Genomic DNA, 20,666 nt, shown 5'->3' with positions numbered 1-20,666 from the left:
TTCGCAATTCAGCTCTTAGCTGCGAGTAAGGATGATTAGCCTCCCAAATTATTATGGTTGTTCCCATAGCCACATCTAGTGCAGACAATCTGCAGTGACCCTGTCCGCACAGATGAACAACATACCATTTATAACATCTCCTAAAAACTTTGATTTACCCTGAGTTTATACCTATCTCTGTTATTTTACTTTGAACAGACACCAAGTCCAGGTCCTCCATCCAACCCTCCGTCTCGACCAGGCTCTGCCGCCCATCCTTCCATGGAGATCCAACGAATCTTAAAGGACATCGGCGAGCTCAGAGGAAAACATGCTGGCTTGGATAACAGAGTCACTACTTTAGAGGTAAACTTAAAATGAATTTAAAAGATACAAACCCCACAATTGACCCGCACCCAGTCAAAAGCTTGTACATGTATTCCCTTTTGTTTTATCAAACCATAGACAGCATGCAAATGGTATCAATAACAACAGAAATTCAAATTGCTTGTATAAATAAATTACAAAAATTGACACTATGTGAAAGTTGTAATCACTAAAACATTTTTGTAAACATTACCATCAACTGACTTTCTTCTTCGTCTCAACTAAAATTGAAATTATAAGATCAAATAAACAAATATTATACTGAAGAACTGTCATCTTGTTTTAAAATTGTTTTCCAATTGTTTTGCAAAAAATGTATAATTCGAGCTACCTGGTTATAGTTCGAATCTTGTAATTTTCCATCTCACTGATTTTTGTAAACAGGATCTGATGAAGACCAAGGCAGACTTGGATGATGTTAAGAAGTTACTTGGAGAGAAGAAAGACGTTCCGGACGATCTTACAAGAATGTTGGAGGAACTCAAGGAGGGGTTAGACTCATTGCGAGAGGGCAAAGACAAGGTAAGAAGGACTATAAATCAAAAGTGTTTATTTCTTTGTCGTGAAAATATTAATTTGGTTTACCCAGAATTGGAAATTGCTGCAACGGTTTATTTGTATATTTTTCAACTCAGAGTTAATAACTTGAAATCATGCTTAACTGACCTAAGCCAGCTTATTCTGTTCTGGTCCTCGCTTTTGCGCGCCAAGCCGAACTACCAGAAGTAGCAACAGAGTAAAGCGTATTGAAAATTTAGTTGTCAACTAACGGTTATTTTCAGAACGAACACTACTCAAAGAGATTTACTTCCTGCAAATGTCACCTAATTATACTCCCAACCACCATACAGAGCTTCAATTGATCTTACCGTGTCCCCATTAAGTTTATAACATAAATCACACTTTTATTAAGCTTTCACACTAATTGTGTTGAGCAAGTCCATTGCGGCAAGATCAATGTTCAATCAGGAATAGAAAAGGGCAAATGGAGGGTTGATGTGTTTATGCTAAAAATTTAGTCATTTTCATGCAAACTTGAATGCACTTTTATTTTCTGAAGAAAACAAATCTTTCAAAAAGTAAGTTAAACTGATACTTCTAGTGTTGAAATTGGCAGAAAAATTAAATTTGAGCACACCATCTGTCTTTCCTTGATCAGGTGTTTTAAAAGACAAATCTCTGAATTATGGTTTGCCCATTTCATTTAATTGACATTCCCTGCAAATGGGTCTACCCATCCAGAGAGTGCCATAATATCTTCTTCATATCCCATTCATAAACACTGCAGTGTGGATTTGATAAAGCACTTTTAGCCACTCTGGCTCGTTTCACATTGGTTTGAGGTGCACTAACATTGATTGCTGTGCTTTTAATTTCATTCATTTTCTTGCAGAAACACAAACTTTATTCCAACTTTTGATGCGTATAGATATTTACATTTACAACTTACATTACTGCAATTACTTACAGTTGACCGTTGTTTGTGCAAGTTCCAAAATGTCCTAAATTACTAAGTGAAAAGCAAGCGAACCTGAAACAACAACTTTACACCTTTTTTTTTTTAACTTCTTTTTTTTATCAAATTCTATATTTCTGACACGGCAAGCAAAGTATTTCTCAAAAATGAGAACTTTGAGACACTGTGTTTTTCACAACAACCTTATTGAACTTCATCAGTGAAACTGATCTTAAAGTAGTCTCATTAAAGAAAAATGGTTACATTACTGGCATGCAAATAATAGAACTGGACGCAGCTTTTTGAATTCAAGTTAATAAAAAGCTCTTGACATAAAAATAGTCTAGTTGCCTTTCATTGTATTCAAGGGTCAGGGACTAAAAACAAAAGGATGGCCGACCCACGAAGGAATAGAAGTTCACACACATCCCATTAACCAAAACAGGGCACTTTCTGATAAGTACTAACCACTATAGTACTAAGAACTTAGCACCCTTTAAGAACCATAAACTGCACCCTGCCTCCTCTCTCTCTCTCTCTCTCCTTAACACTGACTGCATCTTCAGATGAATGAACTAGACAGGTGGATCAGCGAGCAATCTAAGATGGTGCCCGCCTCGACAGAAGATATACAACAACTCAAGGAAGACATGGCGGCGATGGAGGCCGGTCTGGCGGCAGATATAGTCGCCATGGCTAAAAACCTCCCAGTAGGGAGTGCCGTGTCTGTTGCCAGGGTTAGTTGGTATTTAGCGAGATACTAATAGTTATAATTGCTGCATGAGGGCAGAGATAGAGATGGTTCACGTGATTGGGTTAGTTTGGTAGCACAGGCTGTATACTCCACAGGGAGCTGAGATGGTTTAAGGAATAAAATAAATGGCTACTCATGAGTGACCAGTTGTAAACTTTTTGTTTTAAGAGAGAAAATTTAGGCAAACACTCTTAAAAAAAAAATATATAGCAACATTTTGGGGGAGGCTTTTTTATTAAATCTACTGATTCCAAGTGGTTTCAGGATTAGTTAATAGGAAAGTTTTTTTTAACAAAAAGATGATTTATTTATGAAATATATTTATCTCAAATCTCTGGTTTGTCCGAACAAGTGTGTCACTTTGTAGAAGGTTATTTGGAATAGTGCTCATGTTTTCAGGCAACCAGAAAAAGACTATTATCCTCATTTGTTTTACCTTGTTTCTCTTAAAACCCAATGAGAGGTGTTTGCGAAGAAATAGTTTTCCCTCAGGACAGTGTACTTCACTGAATAAGTTTGATCATTTGATTGCTGGCTTAGTTTGGCTTAGTCACTTAACAACAATAGCACCTTGTTTGCATATTTTAGTCTCCTAGAGGAAAGCCGTGCATGTGTAATTAAAAAAATTACATGTACTTGATCAAAGTATTTGGTTCTTTAAATTTGTAAAAAGTACACTGCATATTTTGTGTGTGAAAGTTGCTGCTTGGTTAATATATTTTATGAATATAATTTATTCATCACCATGGCAGCCGGTTTGGTTTGAATGTCAAAGTCTAGCATGAAGCAGGAACTTGTGAGGTTTTTTTTGCAAGTCTTATTAGCAGGCCTATTCTAAGCTGAAACAGTCATTCTGGGTAAAAAAAAATCATTTTTTAAACTATCCTTTTCAAATATCATCAATGTAATGTTTTGATGTGGATACTAATAACTACTTTGCTTCTACCATCAAAATCACACCATTGTTGCCTTTCTAAGTAATCGCTCTTACCCTCATTTTACTATCACCCTAAACAATCACTACAACTCTCAGAACTCACCACCATAACCCACTAACATCACCACCTTTAACCCGCTCTCTAACAACACCAGCTTGACAGCATCCATACACAACTTCAGGACCAACTGGAGGGTCACACTCACGGCTTGACCCAAGAGCTGGGCAAGCAACTGACCAGCGTCGCCTCCAGACTTAACCACTTAGAGTGGAAGCTGGACTCACAGGGCAAACAGATGGAGTCGCGGGCCTCCATGGGGATGCTGGTGGCTAGGGAGACGCTGGACCAAACAGCAGGGTCGGGAGGGGGTCTTGACTTGGTACGCTCGGTCTTCAATTTGATGGGAATTTGTTGGATATTTGTGTGCATGACATTGTCGTCCTGCATGCAAGTAAAAAATGTGTACATTAGATTGTAATCATGCGACCATTTCATGTTAAAATATTTGTTTCTCTTGATATATTTGGAATTGTGACAGTTTTTGTTACTCGTGTTTGAATTGACTCTGTTTTAAAAAATCTGGTATTATGAATGATTTTTGTTACTTGATAAAAAGTTTAAATTTGCTGATAAATAACTGGCTTGGTAGTGAAATCACGGCCTAATATAGCTGTGAATTCTGAGCCCTTTAGTCAAATAAAATCATTCATAAAGCCAGTGGCCAGTAATTTTTGACAACTTTACTTGAAATTATTTTCTTGAAACATTTATTTATTTCATCATTTTAGGATAGTGAAATTGTGACGAATATGCAGAAATTAATACTCCAACTACAAGCAGAAGTGGACAAACTGAACCACACCTGTGTACAACTTGTGGACGAACACAACAGCAAACAAAAACACATTGATGTAAGTAGGCAATTTAATTGATTGGTTTATCAAATGTTCATAATAAACTATTACTTATAATCAGTTTATTCATTTTTCGGGGGTTTTACCCATTATACACCGGTGGTAAAAAATAAAATACTTCATTGAATACTGAATAAGTTGTGTTTGTGACTGCTCTATAAACAGCTAACATTAAAAATTGTGTAATAAATGTATTTTTGTAAAATTGTATTTGTTTCATTTGCTGACTGCTAGTTGGCATCCAGAGGCCCTCCTAAATAATATGCCCTTACACCACCAAGTTATAGACTAAATCAACCTGACTCAAAAGGGCCGAACAAGTTTTTAAAAAAACAAGAAATATTCAAGCAAACTTAGAAGAATCCATCTTAAAAAACAAAAACAAAAACACATAGAAACATCTGAGTTTCAGAGGTCGGAAACAATGATTAAACTTCAGCGACAACCATCTCAAATTCCCTACAAAGAAGCTATATCACTATCACTTTTTCTATTTCCGGGGACAAATTGATGAGTAATTTTGGAGTCTTCTCAATTTGTTTTGCAGGCATTGTATACATTCGTAGATAGACTTCAAGAGAATAAGGCTGACAAGGAACATGTCATCATGGAGATAGATGTGGTGAGTTCAACTTGCGTTTTAATTTAAAGAGGTGCTCCAAGGTCGAATTAATTGTTTTGTGATGCACTCAATTTTATTATTATTATATAGGGGGGCCTATTTCTGGTAATGAGAATAAGGATGCTTCCTAAGTCAGTCCATGTCTTGGTGACAGGGGGACACTTTTCAATTTCAATCAGTTTCAATTTCTATTCACTTTATTATCCATGATGGGAAATTCATTTCAGCCTTTGAAAATTTACAACATAAAATTTACAACAACAACAACAATTTGTCAGTCCTGGCAAACCTGGATTGTTCCCTGCCTACCCACTTTCTCAATTATTTTATTTTATATTTGTTTATGTTTAATTCTGTTTAAATTAATATTCTAGATGAACTCCTTTTAAAGCCATTGGACACTTTCGGTAAACAGTATTGTCCAAGACCCACACTTCGTGTATCATAACTTATATACAAAATAACAAACCTTTTTTAGGCTCAATTGGTCATCGGAGTCGGGAGAAAATAACGGGAAAACCCACCCTTGTATCGCACGTTTCGCCGTGTCATGACATGTGTTAAAAATAAGTTCCTAATTCTCGATATCGAGAATTTATATTGTTTTAATGTTTTCTCAAAAAGTAAATCATTTCATGGAATATTATTTCAAGAGAAGTCTTTCACCATTACCTTCTGTAAACCCTGTAAGTTATTTGTAAATCTGTGAACTTTAAAAAAAAATTATGTTCCGAAAGTGTCCAATGGCTTTAATGTTTAATCTTTATTTGAATGTTTGATTTATTTTATTTTTTTTTTGAATGTGAAAATGCCAAATGAATAATAAAAATGGCTGAATCACTGTAGCTCGCAAGGCGCAGGAAACCTTTAAACAAATAAACATGCTAGTCTTTCGCGAAAAGTGTGCCGTTTTTTTTTACAAGCAATACCAATCTTAGTACATGGTACCTACATGTACAGCTTAATGTCCTTTCCAAAGGACAAAGCAATTATGATTTAGTAGCTTAAAGGCAGTGGACACTATTGGTTATTACTCAAAATAATTATTTGCATAAAAACTAACTTGGTATGATATTATAAAACAATGTGAGAAATGGCTCCCTCTGAAGTAATTTTCCACTAACTTGATTTGGAGACCTCAGATTTAGAATTTGAGGTAACGAAATCAAGCATCTGAAAGCACACAACCTCCTGTGACAAGGGTGTTTTTTCTTCCATTATTATCTCGCAACTTCAACGACCAATTGAGCTCAAACTTTCACAGGTTTGTTATTTTATGCATATGTTGAGATACACAAACTGTGAAGACTAGTCTTTGACAATTACCAATAGTGTCCAGTGTCTTTAATCAAGGATGCAAGTGCCACACTGGGACTCGAACCCACACTCTGTTAATAAGAAAAACCAGAGCTCCAGCGTTTTTATGACCACTTGAAAGAAGAGTCCGTACGAACATGGAAAACAAATTACAAGCATCTATCCTAGTCAAAATAGGGTAAAATGCATCAGCAGCAGAAAAAAACCCTAAATAACCTTTGCCTACATGTATATTGACGAAGCGGCTCCTTTGCATTCACGTATCTAATTGATTTCCTTTTGAAGAAACAAGACAGATATATCAGAGTGAATTCAATCTAATATAGTAATAATAGTACGGTAGATAGCCTCCCTTAAAATATTACCTGCTGAGGTGCTGTAGTTTTTATAGAAATAAACAGCAACAATATTTTTTTTTAAATGTTTGTCTAAGTGAGATAACAACTATTTTAGCATGTCAACAGATTTACGCAACTTTACTGCACACATTGCTCTGTGATTTTCATTTTAAGTCTCAAAAACCTGACGACTAATGAAGCTGAAACTTCAACAGGTAGGCCTAGATTGTATTATATACACTTTACATCTTCATTCACAGTGAGTAGGGGTTCATGTCATGGCCAACAACTTGATCTACAAAAGGTAACAAAACCCTGCAAAAAAATAAGACCACATCATGTCAAAATGTTTTCTTCAAATTATATATTTGTTGTCTTCAAAAATACAAATTTAGCAGTTTGAAATAGGTCTAGCGCAAAAAAATGTCATTCATTATGATATTATTTAATATCGACACCTAAGCAAACATTTTCTTTCCCACCTTCACCCCATGTTTATTACAGAAAGCCGACAAGCGTGCCTTGGAGAACAAAGTCAGCACGACACAATTCCAGGGAACGGTGGAAGAGCTGTCCAGGAACCTCAATGACGTCGCTGACAAATTGTCTGGCCACGTAAGTGAGATGGTTAACGATTAATTTGGTTATGATTTATTGACGGGATAATTGAAGTCAGTGAATGTGTTGGTAATAAGCGTCTATATGCCAGGTTTAAGGGAGAGTAGTTGGTAAATACTCACAAAAATAATGACCATAAAAATTCATTTTGGAGAAGCACTGCAGCTGATGGTAGAAGAAACAATTTTGAGAAAGGATTCCCATCAAATTATATATGGTTTGGATAGTTTTTCGAGCCAAAGTATTTGAATCTGAGAATTGGTGAAAACGAGCGTCTATGGCTGGCTTATCGGTAGGATCATAGTTGGTAAATACGGCAAAAACTTGATGACCATAAAAATTCACTTTGGTGAAGCACTGCAGCTGTTGATAATAGTAACTATTTTGAGAAAGGATTCCCATCAAGTTATACATGGTTTGGGTAATTTTTCGAGCCAAAAATATTTGAATCTGAGAAATGATGAAAATTAGCGTCTATGGCTGGCTTAACGGTAGGATGATATTTTGGTAAATACACCAAAAATTAATCACCATAAAAATTCACTTTGGAGAAGCACTGCAGGTGTTGATGGTACAAACTATTTTGAGAAAGGATTCCCATCAAATTGTACATGGTTTGGGTAATTTTTCGAGCCAAATATATATACATCTGAGAATTGGTGAAAATGAGCGTCTATGGTAGGCTTAAAGGAAGGATTATGCTTTGGTAAATACGCCAAAAATTGTTGACCATAAAAACTCACTTTGGAGAAGCACCGCAGCTGTTGATATTAAAACAAAATTGAGACAGGATTCCCATTTAAGTGTAAATGGATTGGATAATATTTTTCACTCCAAAACATTTGAATCTTAGAAACCAATCATGCATGAATTGCTTCTCAGATTTCTAAGTATTGAGATCCTTTAAGGCAGTCTTAATGGCAGGTAGTTGTTGAATGAGATGCGTTACCCTAGCGCTAATTTGTTTTGTCTGGCGCGTTCAAAATGGCTACTAATCATCAAAATGATTGAAAAAGCAGTGGTGGAACAAAATAGCTTGTGGCTACGCCATTGATGTCTAAATTATTTCACATACAGGAAATGATTTTGTTTGATGCAGATTGGTATTTTGCCAGATGTAGAATGATATCACTGCTTTGCAAGGAATGTTTTAATATGAAATAATTTCATGGAATTATTGAGAAGTCTTATGGAGTAATAACAGACAATCGCATATTAGTTTAACTGATGTAATGATTGCATCAGAGATGAAGTCCTATAACGTGTTTTTAATTTTTGCTTAGCAAAGAATTTTGTCAAGCAGTATTCTCTGCTAAAAACAGTTTTATGAAATTGGGTTCTGGTTTCCAATGGATCCACCTCATAATAAACTGCCAAGACCGAAAGAAGATTAATAAATTCTTCACTCTTTGTTTCATTTCAAACAGCGCTCAGCATGGCAGGAAGCAGTAAGTGAGATGAAACTAGACATTGATAACAAGCTGGACCGGATGGAACTGGACCCGCTTAAGTCGTATCTCGATAACCGCATTAAGTCGGTCGGAGCTAAGATGGTACGGAAGGTGGAGGTGGACACATCACACGAAGATGCAGCTGGCTTTAGAAAGTAAGTTTTAAAACATATGCTGAGTGTATAAGTCCTTTTATGTTTTAAGTGCCATTTATAAATGGCCTTTTATGTTTTAAGTGCCATTTATAAATGGCACTTAAAACATAAAAAGACTTATACACTCTTATCTAAGTGGTTCTGCTGGCTACTGGAGCCATTTGTGAGTTTAGCAGTTGATCTGAATTTGCGGCCATGGCAATTGGCTGTGACTGTTACTACCGGTGGTGCTAAGGACGTCCTTACGTCAGCGCATGTTGACGTTACCACTTAAACTTGAATCCCCAGACTTATAGGGTGCGTTCGTTTAGCTTCCGTGTGTTTGGATAGCTTTTGACGTCATTCCAGGGGCTCACCCAGGTCAGCCCCCAGTGCCCTGCTTGTGGAGTGGGTCACTTGGGGGCTGGCCCCAGGTAAACAACGTCACCACGAGAGCGGTGAGTGGTCGTTCGTTTAGCTCTTGTCAGGGGCTCACCCGAGTGAGCACCGCGGGGATGACCCAGGGAAGCTAAACGAACGCACCCATTGAGACAGAATTGCTACATCAAATTTGTGCACGTCAACCGATGGCAAATGGCAGTCCACAATATGTGAAGGAATGTGTGTGTCACAATGGTACTAGGGTTTCCTCATTATTCCAGCACAGATTGTTCAAAAATTATCATTATCAAGTCTCTTACAAATGACATCAAAACACTCTTATCATGTAGACCACTGAAAAAGGCTGGTGGACTGGTGAAAACAAACTTTGTTCCAGGTGGCTATTCTATTGCCAATAAGAAAGTACATTCTAGCAAGTGTCACGAAGATTAGCGGCAGTGGACACTATTGGTAATTGCTCAAAATAATTATTAGCATAAAACCTTACTTGGTGACGAGTAATGGGGAGAGGTTGATGGTATAAAACATTGTGAGAAACGGCTCCCTCTAAAGTGACATAGTTTTCGAGAAAGAAGTAATTTTCCACGAATTTGATTTCAAGACCTCAGGTTTAGAACTTGAGGTCTCGAAATCAGCCATCTAAACGCACACAACTTCGTGTTTCAAGGTTTTTTTTTTGTTCATTATTATCTCGCAATTTCGACGACCAATTGAGCTCAAATTTGTACAGGTTTGTTATTTTATGCATATGTTAAGATACACCAAGTAAGAAGACTGGTCTTTGACAATTACCAATAGTGTCTAGTGTCTTTAAGAAACCAGCTGCAGATTTAAAAAATACATTTTAATTTTGTTGTTGCAGGCCTCTTATTCAAAGATACAACTGCATATCCTGTGACAGGCCGCTTGATATGACACCACAACCGTAAGTTTAATTAAGTGTCTTCTTTTCGTTGATGTTTTTTCCTTAATTCAGAAGTTTTTAGTAATTAATATGATAGATGTCTGTTTTTCAATGTTTCGATTTTACAAAGTTTAAGACCAGCTAACATTGCTATTATTATTATTATTATTATTTACTCGGTAATCAGACAACAATACAATCAAACAATACAGAGCAAGACAATAATGAAAACGACACTAGAACATACAATAAAGCCAGCAACACATTTATTTATTTATTTATTTTAAATCTTTAGACATACACAATAGTTACAAGCTGTACAGGGGCTGTCAAGGTTAAAACAAAAGTATAAAACTGTCATCAAAAGATGTGTAAAACCAGACCCCTGCCAACGATAAAAATATAATTATACAATATAAAAAGGTGATTGCACTGAAACATTTTAGAATCACACAATAGAAATCATTAAAACACAAGCAAAACCAGACTATGGAAAACAAAAAACTACACCCACAACAAAACACCGCAGCGATAAGAGGAAGGGACAACAATTGAAAATAAAAAAACATAGAATGGACTAAAAACCCTCAGAAAAAATAAAATAAAAAATAAAATTGGCACAGAGTGCACCCTCACATGCCAGGAAATAAAACAGTTAACCTAATAACCATGGCTTGGGGGCCTGCCTTTGTTTCCCATGTTGCTGGCATATAATAAAAAAAACAGCGATTATTTTAAAAATATACTATCATACTAATATTATATCCTCCTCTTACCAGTTTTCACGGTATTGAGCCTTTTTCTTTGAATTGGGAAAAAAATAATGATGCCATATATCAACCGATGCCCTAATTATCTTCATTTGTTAATTATGAGGTATGCAAACATATATTAAAACTTGATGGACATTGTAACTTGATGGACATGGAAATGTTCACACCACACACCGATCTTCGACCACTTCAACTGGCCCCATTTGTTTTGAGTTTTTCCTGTTTTCACGGCAAACAAGAAAGTATGGTTTCCGGTGGAGCCATACATGGAAGAAACATCTGCAGCGACTGCAAGTGTTCTTTGAGACTCTGTGTATGACTCTATAGCCAGCAGTTGTCTTCATTTTATTCAAAATATTTTTTTATAACATTTTAAAAATTACCATGGTAACTTGCAAAAAATAAAAAAAATAAAAAAATAATAAAAAGTGTGAATAATTACTGGCTTTCAAATCTGATTTTTATTTTTATTTTTTTATTTTTTTATTCTTAATATTTATAATAAAGCGTATAAATAAACTGTGATAATTGAATCAACAAGCTGATGTATAAATTTTAATATTAATAATAATATTGATATGAGGGTTAAAAAATAAAAATCTCAAAAAATATTAGAAAATGATATAAGGCACATGGCTTCTTTAAGCCTCTGTATATTCTGAAAATATTCAGTCACATGATTTGATCATCATGAATTGTGAATTGAAATAGTGTTTGATGAAACTTTTTCGGTGGGCAAATATTTTTATATGTCCTCAACATTATGACATATTTTTGAACACTGTAGAAATGCCTTTTTGCATTTACAAGTGCAAATAACCAGTGGAGACTTACGTGTTTCTAAGTTTTGGTCAAGGGAGAGGAGACTCTTTGCTTGGCAAATAAAATCCCACAACTTTTATCTAGGGACGGTTTACATCGCGCACAGAGAGGTAAAAGATTTGCCACGATTTTAGGGACACCTCGAAAACAGGTCCTGCTACGATATACATCCGAAAAAGGCGGAGTATATTTAAAAGTTGAACAGGGAATTAATATAAGACAGAAGCAGCCAGTGGCTCAATGAGTCTGAAATGTTCTGATTTCTTCCCGCCTGTTTGATGAATATTTGTTTATTTTTTGTTTTGCGTTCGTTCAGGCCGTTAGCATCTCTTCCTGAGTCTAAGGGTCTTCCTGGAATGAGATCTGGACGACCGTACACAACGTTCGAACTAGAACAGATCCGTGCAGCTCAGAAAAAGTGAGTCATTCATTTAATTATCTTGTGTAATAAAATAGATACATTTTTTGAACAGATTCATTTTTACTTTCTTTTTTTTTTGATTTGGTTAAAATAAACTTGTGAAATAATTATAGTACTTGATTAGTTACGGTCAGATATTTGTTAAAGTGTTGTTAAAAAATATTCAGGTTAGCGTCTTCTTATGATGACAATTTAAGCATAATGTATTTTTCCAGTTATTTAGAAACCTTTCATTGCATAGGATCAGAAATGGTTACATCCCCTATTTCCTAGGTTAGCTCAGTTTAAGACCACATTTCTATATGTCTGGTCAAAGCTATTATTTCTTTGTCCTCATTGTTTCCCTTCCTTTTCCAAATCCCCTAAAAAGCAACCATCATATTATTACTATCCTCTTGTTTCAAAGCCTCACAACTCATAAACTTCCTTTCTCTACTTTTCCCCACCCCCATTCCTCCCCCATCTCAACTAACATCACATTCTCCCCCATCTTTTACTCCCACTATCTCTTCACTCCTTAATGTTTTCATGGGGGGATCACAAATTTAGCTCCAAGCCAGGCAAGAACGTCCTTCATTATGAAAGGGCACTACATGAACAGGAGTTAGCTAGACAACGTAAACAGGACATCTTAGCTTACCTAGTCCACTTTGACAAGAACGTCATCAAGACGCCAATGTTTGTCAAGAACATTCCACAGCAGATGGTCTTCGAAGGGCATCGGGACAAACAAAGGTTATTTTAGGTCATTTAGTTAGGTAGCAGGTTTAGGTCAAAGTTTACTTAAAGTTAAGGTTAGGATAGAATTTATAATAGGACATTGGAAACAATTTGAATTCAAACTTGTTGCTGTACAAAGTATAAAGCAAAATCTATCTACATGTATCTACCCTTGCTGTTTCGTATAAGGAATTTTATAGGTCACAGGTCATTTTATATCACAGGTAACTGTTTGGGTGAATGTTTGCTAAAAGTTAAGGTTAGGATATAATCTATATAGAACAGTTCAAAATATTTCGAAATTAACCTTTTTGATGTATCAAGCCAAATCTACCATTGCCATTTTGTATCTGAGCACAAAGATATGTATTTGAGCGCAAACTCCATGTATTTGAGTTCAAATTTAAGGTGTTTGAGCCTAAATTAATGGTTGTTGATTCTTTTTTTAAACTTTTTATTTTATTTTTCCATGAATGCCGCTCCTTAGGGCAATGAACCCTAGTACCCCTGAAGTTGAATTTCTCCAAATTGAGAGCACCCTTCCCTCGATCTCGTCACCCCAGGGTGAACTCATGAGACTAAAGCATTCACGTCTCATGACCGTTTTCCTTAAATCTAAAACCCCGCCAACTCTAAGGTACAGTTTCGTAGTGATGTTGTTTTTCGTGTTTTTTTTCTCACCACATGTTTGGAGTGTTTTTCTTTTTCACCACTGAATGCTGGGTGTGTTTTTATTTAAATCCTTTCAGATGGAAGACAAAAAACTTTTTTTTTCGGGTCTGCACATATTTCAGAAACCAACCAAATAATAATAATAGTACAAAAAGACAGAAACAGAAAGCGAACTAAAGTTGGTGGGTATCCATGGCATTCAATGAACTTTTAACATTTCTTTACTAGAGATTTGGGGGGGGGGGTTTCTCTAGTGAAATATTCTGAACATCTTCCCAATTGGAATTACAACATAAAGAAATTAGTTGCTGTAAACAACCCCAAAACGTCAAGATGATATTTCCCTTGGCTGGAGCTGAACAAAAGATGTTTTTTTTTTTCATGTTTTGAAAAATTGATTTCAACCAACACAAAAAATGAAACAATCGGTTTCTAACAAATACTTAAAACTCACTCCCCAAAACTGTCTAATATATATATACTTGTGTTTTTTTAAGTGATGTACCACGATTAACAACAGACTTGCACATTGGCACTGAGTGATACTAACTGTAAATGCGACGGTCAAGGACAAAAGAATTGAAGAAAACAAATTGACCTAAAATAATATAACCCATTGCACTGCAAATAGTATTATTGCTCAAAAGTAACAACAACAACGTCATTTTTGGCTTCAAATTGAATTCAGATCATTCAAAAATAATGTTTCCCCGCCCTCGCCCCACCCCTCCCCACTGCCTCCTTCCAGAGTCTACACCCCTCCCCACTGCCTCCTTCCAGAGTCTACACCCCTCCCCACTGCCTCCTTCCAGAGTCTACACCCCTCCCCACTGCCTCCTTCCAGAGTCTACACCCCTCCCCACTGCCTCCTTCCAGAGTCTACACCCCTCCCCACTGCCTCCTTCCAGAGTCTACACCCCTCCCCACTGCCTCCTTCCAGAGTCTACACCCCTCCCCACTGCCTCCTTCCAGAGTCTACACCCCTCCCCACTGCCTCCTTCCAGAGTCTACACCCCTCCCCACTGCCTCCTTCCAGAGTCTACACCCCTCCCCACTGCCTCCTTCCAGAGTCTACACCCCTCCCCACTGCCTCCTTCCAGAGTCTACACCCCTCCCCACTGCCTCCTTCCAGAGTCTACACCCCTCCCCACTGCCTCCTTCCAGAGTCTACACCCCTCCCCACTGCCTCCTTCCAGAGTCTATTAATTCAGACCAATCTAATGTACATAGTTTTACCACAAACACTGCACTTTATGAGTAAGTTAAGGGCCCCGGGCCCATTTCATAAACACCAAAATTTCATTTCTTTATCATTAAATTTCTTCCTTGATAAAACAGGATTACCATCAAAATTCCATTTGTTGCACACTGCTTGCTACTGGTATTCAGCTGTTGCTTACTTATCCTGAAAAACATGTGGAAATTTGGTTGGTAATCCTGTTTTTATCAAGGAAGAAATTTCAATGTTAAGCAAATTTGTGTGCTTACAGGCTTTATGAAATTGGGCCCAGGTGCCATTACCATAGCGCCGCTTAACATTTTTGTGCTTACCATAGCAGCAAAAATATAATGGTTTAGCAAGAAAATAAGGTAGCCATTTTGCAACTCACCGTGGGTTCGGATTAATTATTCAATCATTTTCATACAGTAAGCACCAATAGGTTTAGCATGCCTTTTTGTTTGCTTACAGTCACTATGAAATAAAAACTCGGGAGTAAGCACAAAACCAACTGTTAAGCAGCTTTGGGGCCCTGGTGGCTGATTATAGTCAACATAGATTTAACCAAAGTAGGAGGAAATTTTAATCCATACAAAATTTTGTTGACACCCTGATTTTTCAGACTATTCATTTTTTGAATTTTTGTTTTGTTTACAGTGGGAACAATGTGGATGTTCCAGATTACTTTGCAACGAGCAGAAGTTGTGGAGGAAGTCACACCATGACATATCCACACAGGCGGAATACTCGTATGGCTAATTTAACGTAAGTTGACCATGGTGTAATTATATCTTACTTGTAGTGAAAAGACATCAAGAATACATATACACCAATTCTTCCTCATTTTCTAATTGTTATGTTGCCAATCTGCATAACTGTTCTTCACACTTTATAGAGACCATTCTTTTTTGTATAAACATAACCATACGCCTAGACATTACTTATTCTTGTTGATTTGTTTACAGAAAAAATGTAAGGAAACTTACTTTGAAACATAAAATATATTTCGTAATTTTGTTTGTTCTTGCAGTGGGATTGCACGAGAAGAAGATGTTCCAGTTACTTTTGTAAATGGAAAGTAAGTAAAATGAATCGTTATTTAATTTATAATTTATAAATGTTTTTTTTTGTTCCAACATACTTTAGGGTGTATTTCCCTTCATAGCAGATACTGTTGACAGCTGAGCTCAGCTTTATCCTTAATTGTCTCGACCATAACCAAGCAGATTTAATTTTACAAAAACAGGGTAGAAATTTCTTTCTGAGACTAAATCACTCCAATCTCATGTCGGATTTCCTAAAATCTAAAACCCTGCCACCTCTAATGTACTGTTTTTGTGTGATGTTTTTCTGCAAAAGAGCTATGCTGGTTCTAATTACTTTTTAATGAAAATACTTACAATCTTTTATATCCATTTAGAAACCAATTGATAAGAGTATTTCCCTAATTTCTCTCTAGGATGGAGGCTGACATTCAAGGACAAGATGGTCACATCTACAAAGGACGAATTGGAGCTGACGATATCGAAAGATTACCAACTATAACACCACAAAAGGTATAATTATTTCTATTTATGAATCCATGGGATGACGCAAAATCTCGGAAGTCTGAGGAAACCAGTCAAATGAGAGTCTGAGGAAACCAGTCAAATGAGAGTATTTTCATGAACCAAAAAAATCGTACACTGGGTTCCTCCTCCTAAAAATCTGCTTGAAAAACTCTATAGCTCTGTCTTAAGGCTGGGAATCCGAGGTACACATCAAGGTTTCTTTTTGTGTACCAGAAACACTGTGGTACACACCCAAATCCAAGCTCTGATGGCTGTTAACGAGTCTTGCTGCTGTGTGTTAGAGAAACACAGGGACACACCCGAAATCTTCCCAGACAATCACTCTAGCTCAAAAGAATGTATATATGCCTATGAAACAGAACACTGTGGTGAACTTTCACCCTCCCAGACAAGAGTTCTGTTACCTCATTACGATTCCTATAGTACATGCTGCCCACAGCTTCGCATCCTATCTTAAAAGACAAGCCAAGCAATCTATCTTGCCAAGGAAACAACAGATGCAAAAATAATTTTAAAAACAAGGCATTAACTTTCAGGCTTTTCAGCTAAATCTGTCAACAGATCCTTCAAATGAAAAGCCTCCTGTCCCTTTGGTGAACCCATTTTGTGTTTCTCCATAAATATTTAACAAAATCATTAAACCAATGTCATATTTTGTTATCACCCCGCAGCTCTCATCTGCAAGGTCCCCTCGTCCAACCAGCTCCAGGAACCATCTCTCCAAATCAACCCCCGAGCGGTCATTGTCCCGTCCAACATCAGGCCGTCCGCAATCTCGCCTCCAATCCCGTCCAACGAGTGGACGCCCACAAAGTGGACGCTCATTAAGATCACCTACGAATCAGGCTGAGGCTGGCCCTCGACCTATGACCCCGTCCAATACTATAGAGGTCACAGCTGAGGTCCCTGTAGAGGAGGATTCTAATAGAAACACTATCAATGAGCCGGCGGAACGACCCCTGGAAGTCCAATAGATTCAGTAGTTCATACTTGAGGTCTTTGTTTGTTTGTGGAGTGCTTCGTCTTTCAAGTACAGAACTATATGGTGGACGCATAGAAATAGAACCCGGAGAATGTGTGTGTCACTTGATGATGACGTAATGATCATTTGCCATACACGCGTTTCACGTGGTGCGATAAGCGGCGTCAACAGACGACACACAGGGCGGTCAAGCTCAGCGTTCTCCGGGTTCTTTTTCTATGGGTGGACCTTTGGGTGGCCTTTTTGTTTTCTTTCATTATAGCATATCACTGTGACCAAACGGAGGCTGGAAGAATCAATAGTCTGGCCCCTTTGCCGTGTGCACCTGCACATTCATGAGATGCAAGTAAAGGGTACCAGACAACAAAAATTGCCACCATGGTATGAGAAAGGTCTATAAATACACCACTATCCAAATTTTAAAAAATTCAAGAAAAAATAAACCTGCATTGCAAACTACTCTTATCTAGATGACTTTTTTCCTGATATATTCGATCATGTGTAAATGATTTCCATGCAGTGAATTATTCTTACTATTTATTTATTTTTAAAAGCACCACTATCATTCACAACATTTCATTTAGTGCAGATCTTATTCACAAGTTTAAAGGTTGGTTTAGATTATGAAGTCAGTGACAAGTGTTTTCGGCACCCGGAACAAAGATACTGATCTAGGGAGACAGCCAAGATTAGGGTAAATATTGGTAGAGTTCCAGAACGTTTGTTCAGTCGTTGGTTCAAATCCTGCTCTCCCCATATAGCCGGTAGTATTTTCTAACAGACTTGTTTGAAGGAACATGTGATTTGTAAAACCAGTGATATCCGTACAAAACACAGTGCCCAATTTCATGGAGCTGTTTGGAGAGTAAAAAAAAGCTACGCATAAAGCTACCAGCCAAAATACCGCATCACACATACTACATGTGACTGATAGTAACCTGCTTTCGGTGTTTGGTATCGGATGTGCAGTGTGGGCACCAGCTAAAGCTTAGGTGCCTCCCGTCTGCTTTACACTTTTGTTAATGGACACCGACATGTAATGGCTACCGGCATAGGCAACTTGCAGGTACCAGCTGCACTACATGGATAGTTGTGAGAATTACTGATGGTCGTTAGCTGTGAGAGTTATCGTTTGTTATGCATGTTTCATTAATGTTGAAATCAGTGAAGTGTTACTTAATGGTGAAATCAGCCATCGTGACAAACAAATGAGATCTGAGCTAAAAACTGACGTTCAGTATTGTGTAATGTTAAACAGGGTTAGCAGAGCGTAGCAATATTAACTTCGCGAAAGTTCATTTTGTAAAGTGCCAATGTTTTCTGATTTTTACAAATGACTAAACTATCGATACAAAATCTCACACTGACATAGATTGTACACAAGAACAAATTCCAGAACGTAGGTGGAGTGAGTTAATTTTTAAACCAGTAATGAATGCTTAAATAAATAAAAATTCTTGTTATTTACAAAACCAAACTTGGTCAACGAAATAACAAAGCTTTTGAGGTTTGTTTAGTTTTTTAACTTTCTGAATGTGTTGAAATGAAACAGGTAGGCCTATTATTGTAGTCATTTGACTAAAATTGTTGCTTATAAATACTTCCTAATTTATTTGATGGAAACAAAGAGAGGGTCTATAAGTCTTCAATTGCCATCCTGCAAGTTGAACTAAAGAGGAAAACGTTTAAAAACAATTCCATCTATGAAATAAATTGAGATTTTATCAATAAAAAAAATATCATAATAACAATGGGATTTTAATTGAAAATTTCAACTAATCAATGCATGTAAGTTCTGCTAATTGAAAAAGGTGCTTTTTTAAATAATAAAAAAACAAAATCATGTTGCACCTTTGAAAGATAAAATTGACAAAAAAAAAACCCACAAAATTTGGGCTGTTTTTTGTTGTTTCACCCGTAACTGCACAAACTATAGCATACATGACCAGCACAAAGAGTCCTAAGTATAAAACAGTGAATTGTAAATATTTATTTTCTAATTTAAACACTGTACGATAAAGAGAGATTTATTGTTTCTTTTGTGTACATTTCTGAATCTTAATCATGTATTTTAAAAGCGCATGCAATATTTGTACAGATAGTCAACAACTTTGCATGTGTTTTAATGCAGTCCGTTTATGCACCTTGCAATAAAATTTTAAAAAGAGAAGGATCAATACGGTTTCTGACTGCTCTTTTTGTTTTTGTTTGACGAGTTCATGACGCAGTGGTTTAAGAAACCCCCGCCCCCACACTCTGACGGTTGGGTTCGATACAAGCCTCAAACGAATGCAACACTCTTCTTGACAGACAAAAATCCATAATGCATTAGTAGAAAACGGAAGACGTGAGAGTCACAACAGGGACTGTGCATTATACTGCTGGGGGAACTGGGCCTAGTCGTAAAGCTGCTTAACAGCACGACCAGGGCCCAATGTCAAAGACATTTCTTCCTTGACAAAAACAGTCTTACCAACCAAATTTCCACGTGACTTTTGGGATAAGCAAACAACAGCTGAATACCAGAAACAAGCAATATGCAACAAACGGATATTTGTTCGGTAATCCTGTTTGTATCAAGGAAGAAATTTCTTGCTCAGCAAATTTTTGTGCTTAGCAGCTCTATGAAATTGAGCCCTGTATTCTCACTCGGTGTATCCCAACCTATGCCTTAAATAACAAATCTTTGAAAAAGTCCACCTATTTTGTCATCTAAGTTACAAGAGAATAATGGAAGGAAAAAACCCTAGTTGCACACATTTGTGCGCTTTCAGATGCCTAAAAAGGGCTTCAAGCCTGAAGTCTTTTAATATTTAAGTGAGAAGTTGCCTCTTTCTCAAGAACAACTTTACTTCAGAGGGAGCCTTTTCTCACAATATTATGTTATACTATCAACAGCTTTCAATTGCTTGTTACCAAGTAAAGTTTTATACTAAGTAAAGTTTAATACTAACAATTATTTTGAGTAATTACCAAGTGTCCAGTGCCTTTAAGCACAAAAAGTAGCTTAGCACAACAAAATTATGCTTACCAGAATTAGTTTACCAGCCAAAATGTTGCGTCACATGTACAATTTGTTACTGGTATCCTGCTAACTTCTGCTTGACAGACAATTGTCAGGCAATATAACGGTGTGTAAAAAAAATCTGTCTAAAGGTTCTGTTGGACCGAATTCAGTCCGAGCAAATATTAGGGGGCAACTCCAAATGTGACACATTAACAACAAAAATAACAGTCTGAAAATAATACACTCCAACAAAATTCCAATTCAA

General features: G+C 36.8%; 1 protein-coding gene across 3 annotated transcripts in view; it reads left to right on the top strand.

Annotated features, from left to right (window-relative positions):
• The window catches only part of LOC117292843 (glutamine-rich protein 2-like), a 31,325-nt gene extending 11,764 nt beyond the window's left edge, over positions 1 to 19,561 (top strand). Inside the window, exons 6-19 of one of the 3 annotated variants that reach the window (XM_033775011.1) lie at positions 199 to 345; positions 751 to 888; positions 2,389 to 2,559; positions 3,669 to 3,893; positions 4,303 to 4,425; positions 4,976 to 5,050; positions 7,210 to 7,320; positions 8,751 to 8,929; positions 10,173 to 10,235; positions 12,126 to 12,227; positions 15,499 to 15,606; positions 15,872 to 15,919; positions 16,301 to 16,397; positions 17,084 to 19,561. In XM_033775011.1, the coding sequence (XP_033630902.1) occupies positions 199 to 345; positions 751 to 888; positions 2,389 to 2,559; positions 3,669 to 3,893; positions 4,303 to 4,425; positions 4,976 to 5,050; positions 7,210 to 7,320; positions 8,751 to 8,929; positions 10,173 to 10,235; positions 12,126 to 12,227; positions 15,499 to 15,606; positions 15,872 to 15,919; positions 16,301 to 16,397; positions 17,084 to 17,386 (1,890 nt within the window). In that variant the 3' untranslated portion in view covers positions 17,387 to 19,561. The remainder of the gene's footprint in view (positions 1 to 198; positions 346 to 750; positions 889 to 2,388; positions 2,560 to 3,668; positions 3,894 to 4,302; positions 4,426 to 4,975; positions 5,051 to 7,209; positions 7,321 to 8,750; positions 8,930 to 10,172; positions 10,236 to 12,125; positions 12,228 to 15,498; positions 15,607 to 15,871; positions 15,920 to 16,300; positions 16,398 to 17,083) is intronic. The other 2 variants (XM_033775012.1, XM_033775013.1) reach the window with 2 other exon arrangements.
• The last annotated feature ends 1,105 nt before the right edge of the window (positions 19,562 to 20,666 follow it).

This window comes from Asterias rubens, chromosome 7 (genome assembly GCF_902459465.1).
Source record: "Asterias rubens chromosome 7, eAstRub1.3, whole genome shotgun sequence".
Lineage (NCBI taxonomy): Eukaryota > Metazoa > Echinodermata > Asteroidea > Forcipulatida > Asteriidae > Asterias > Asterias rubens.
This window is presented reverse-complemented; position numbering and strand designations above follow the sequence as displayed.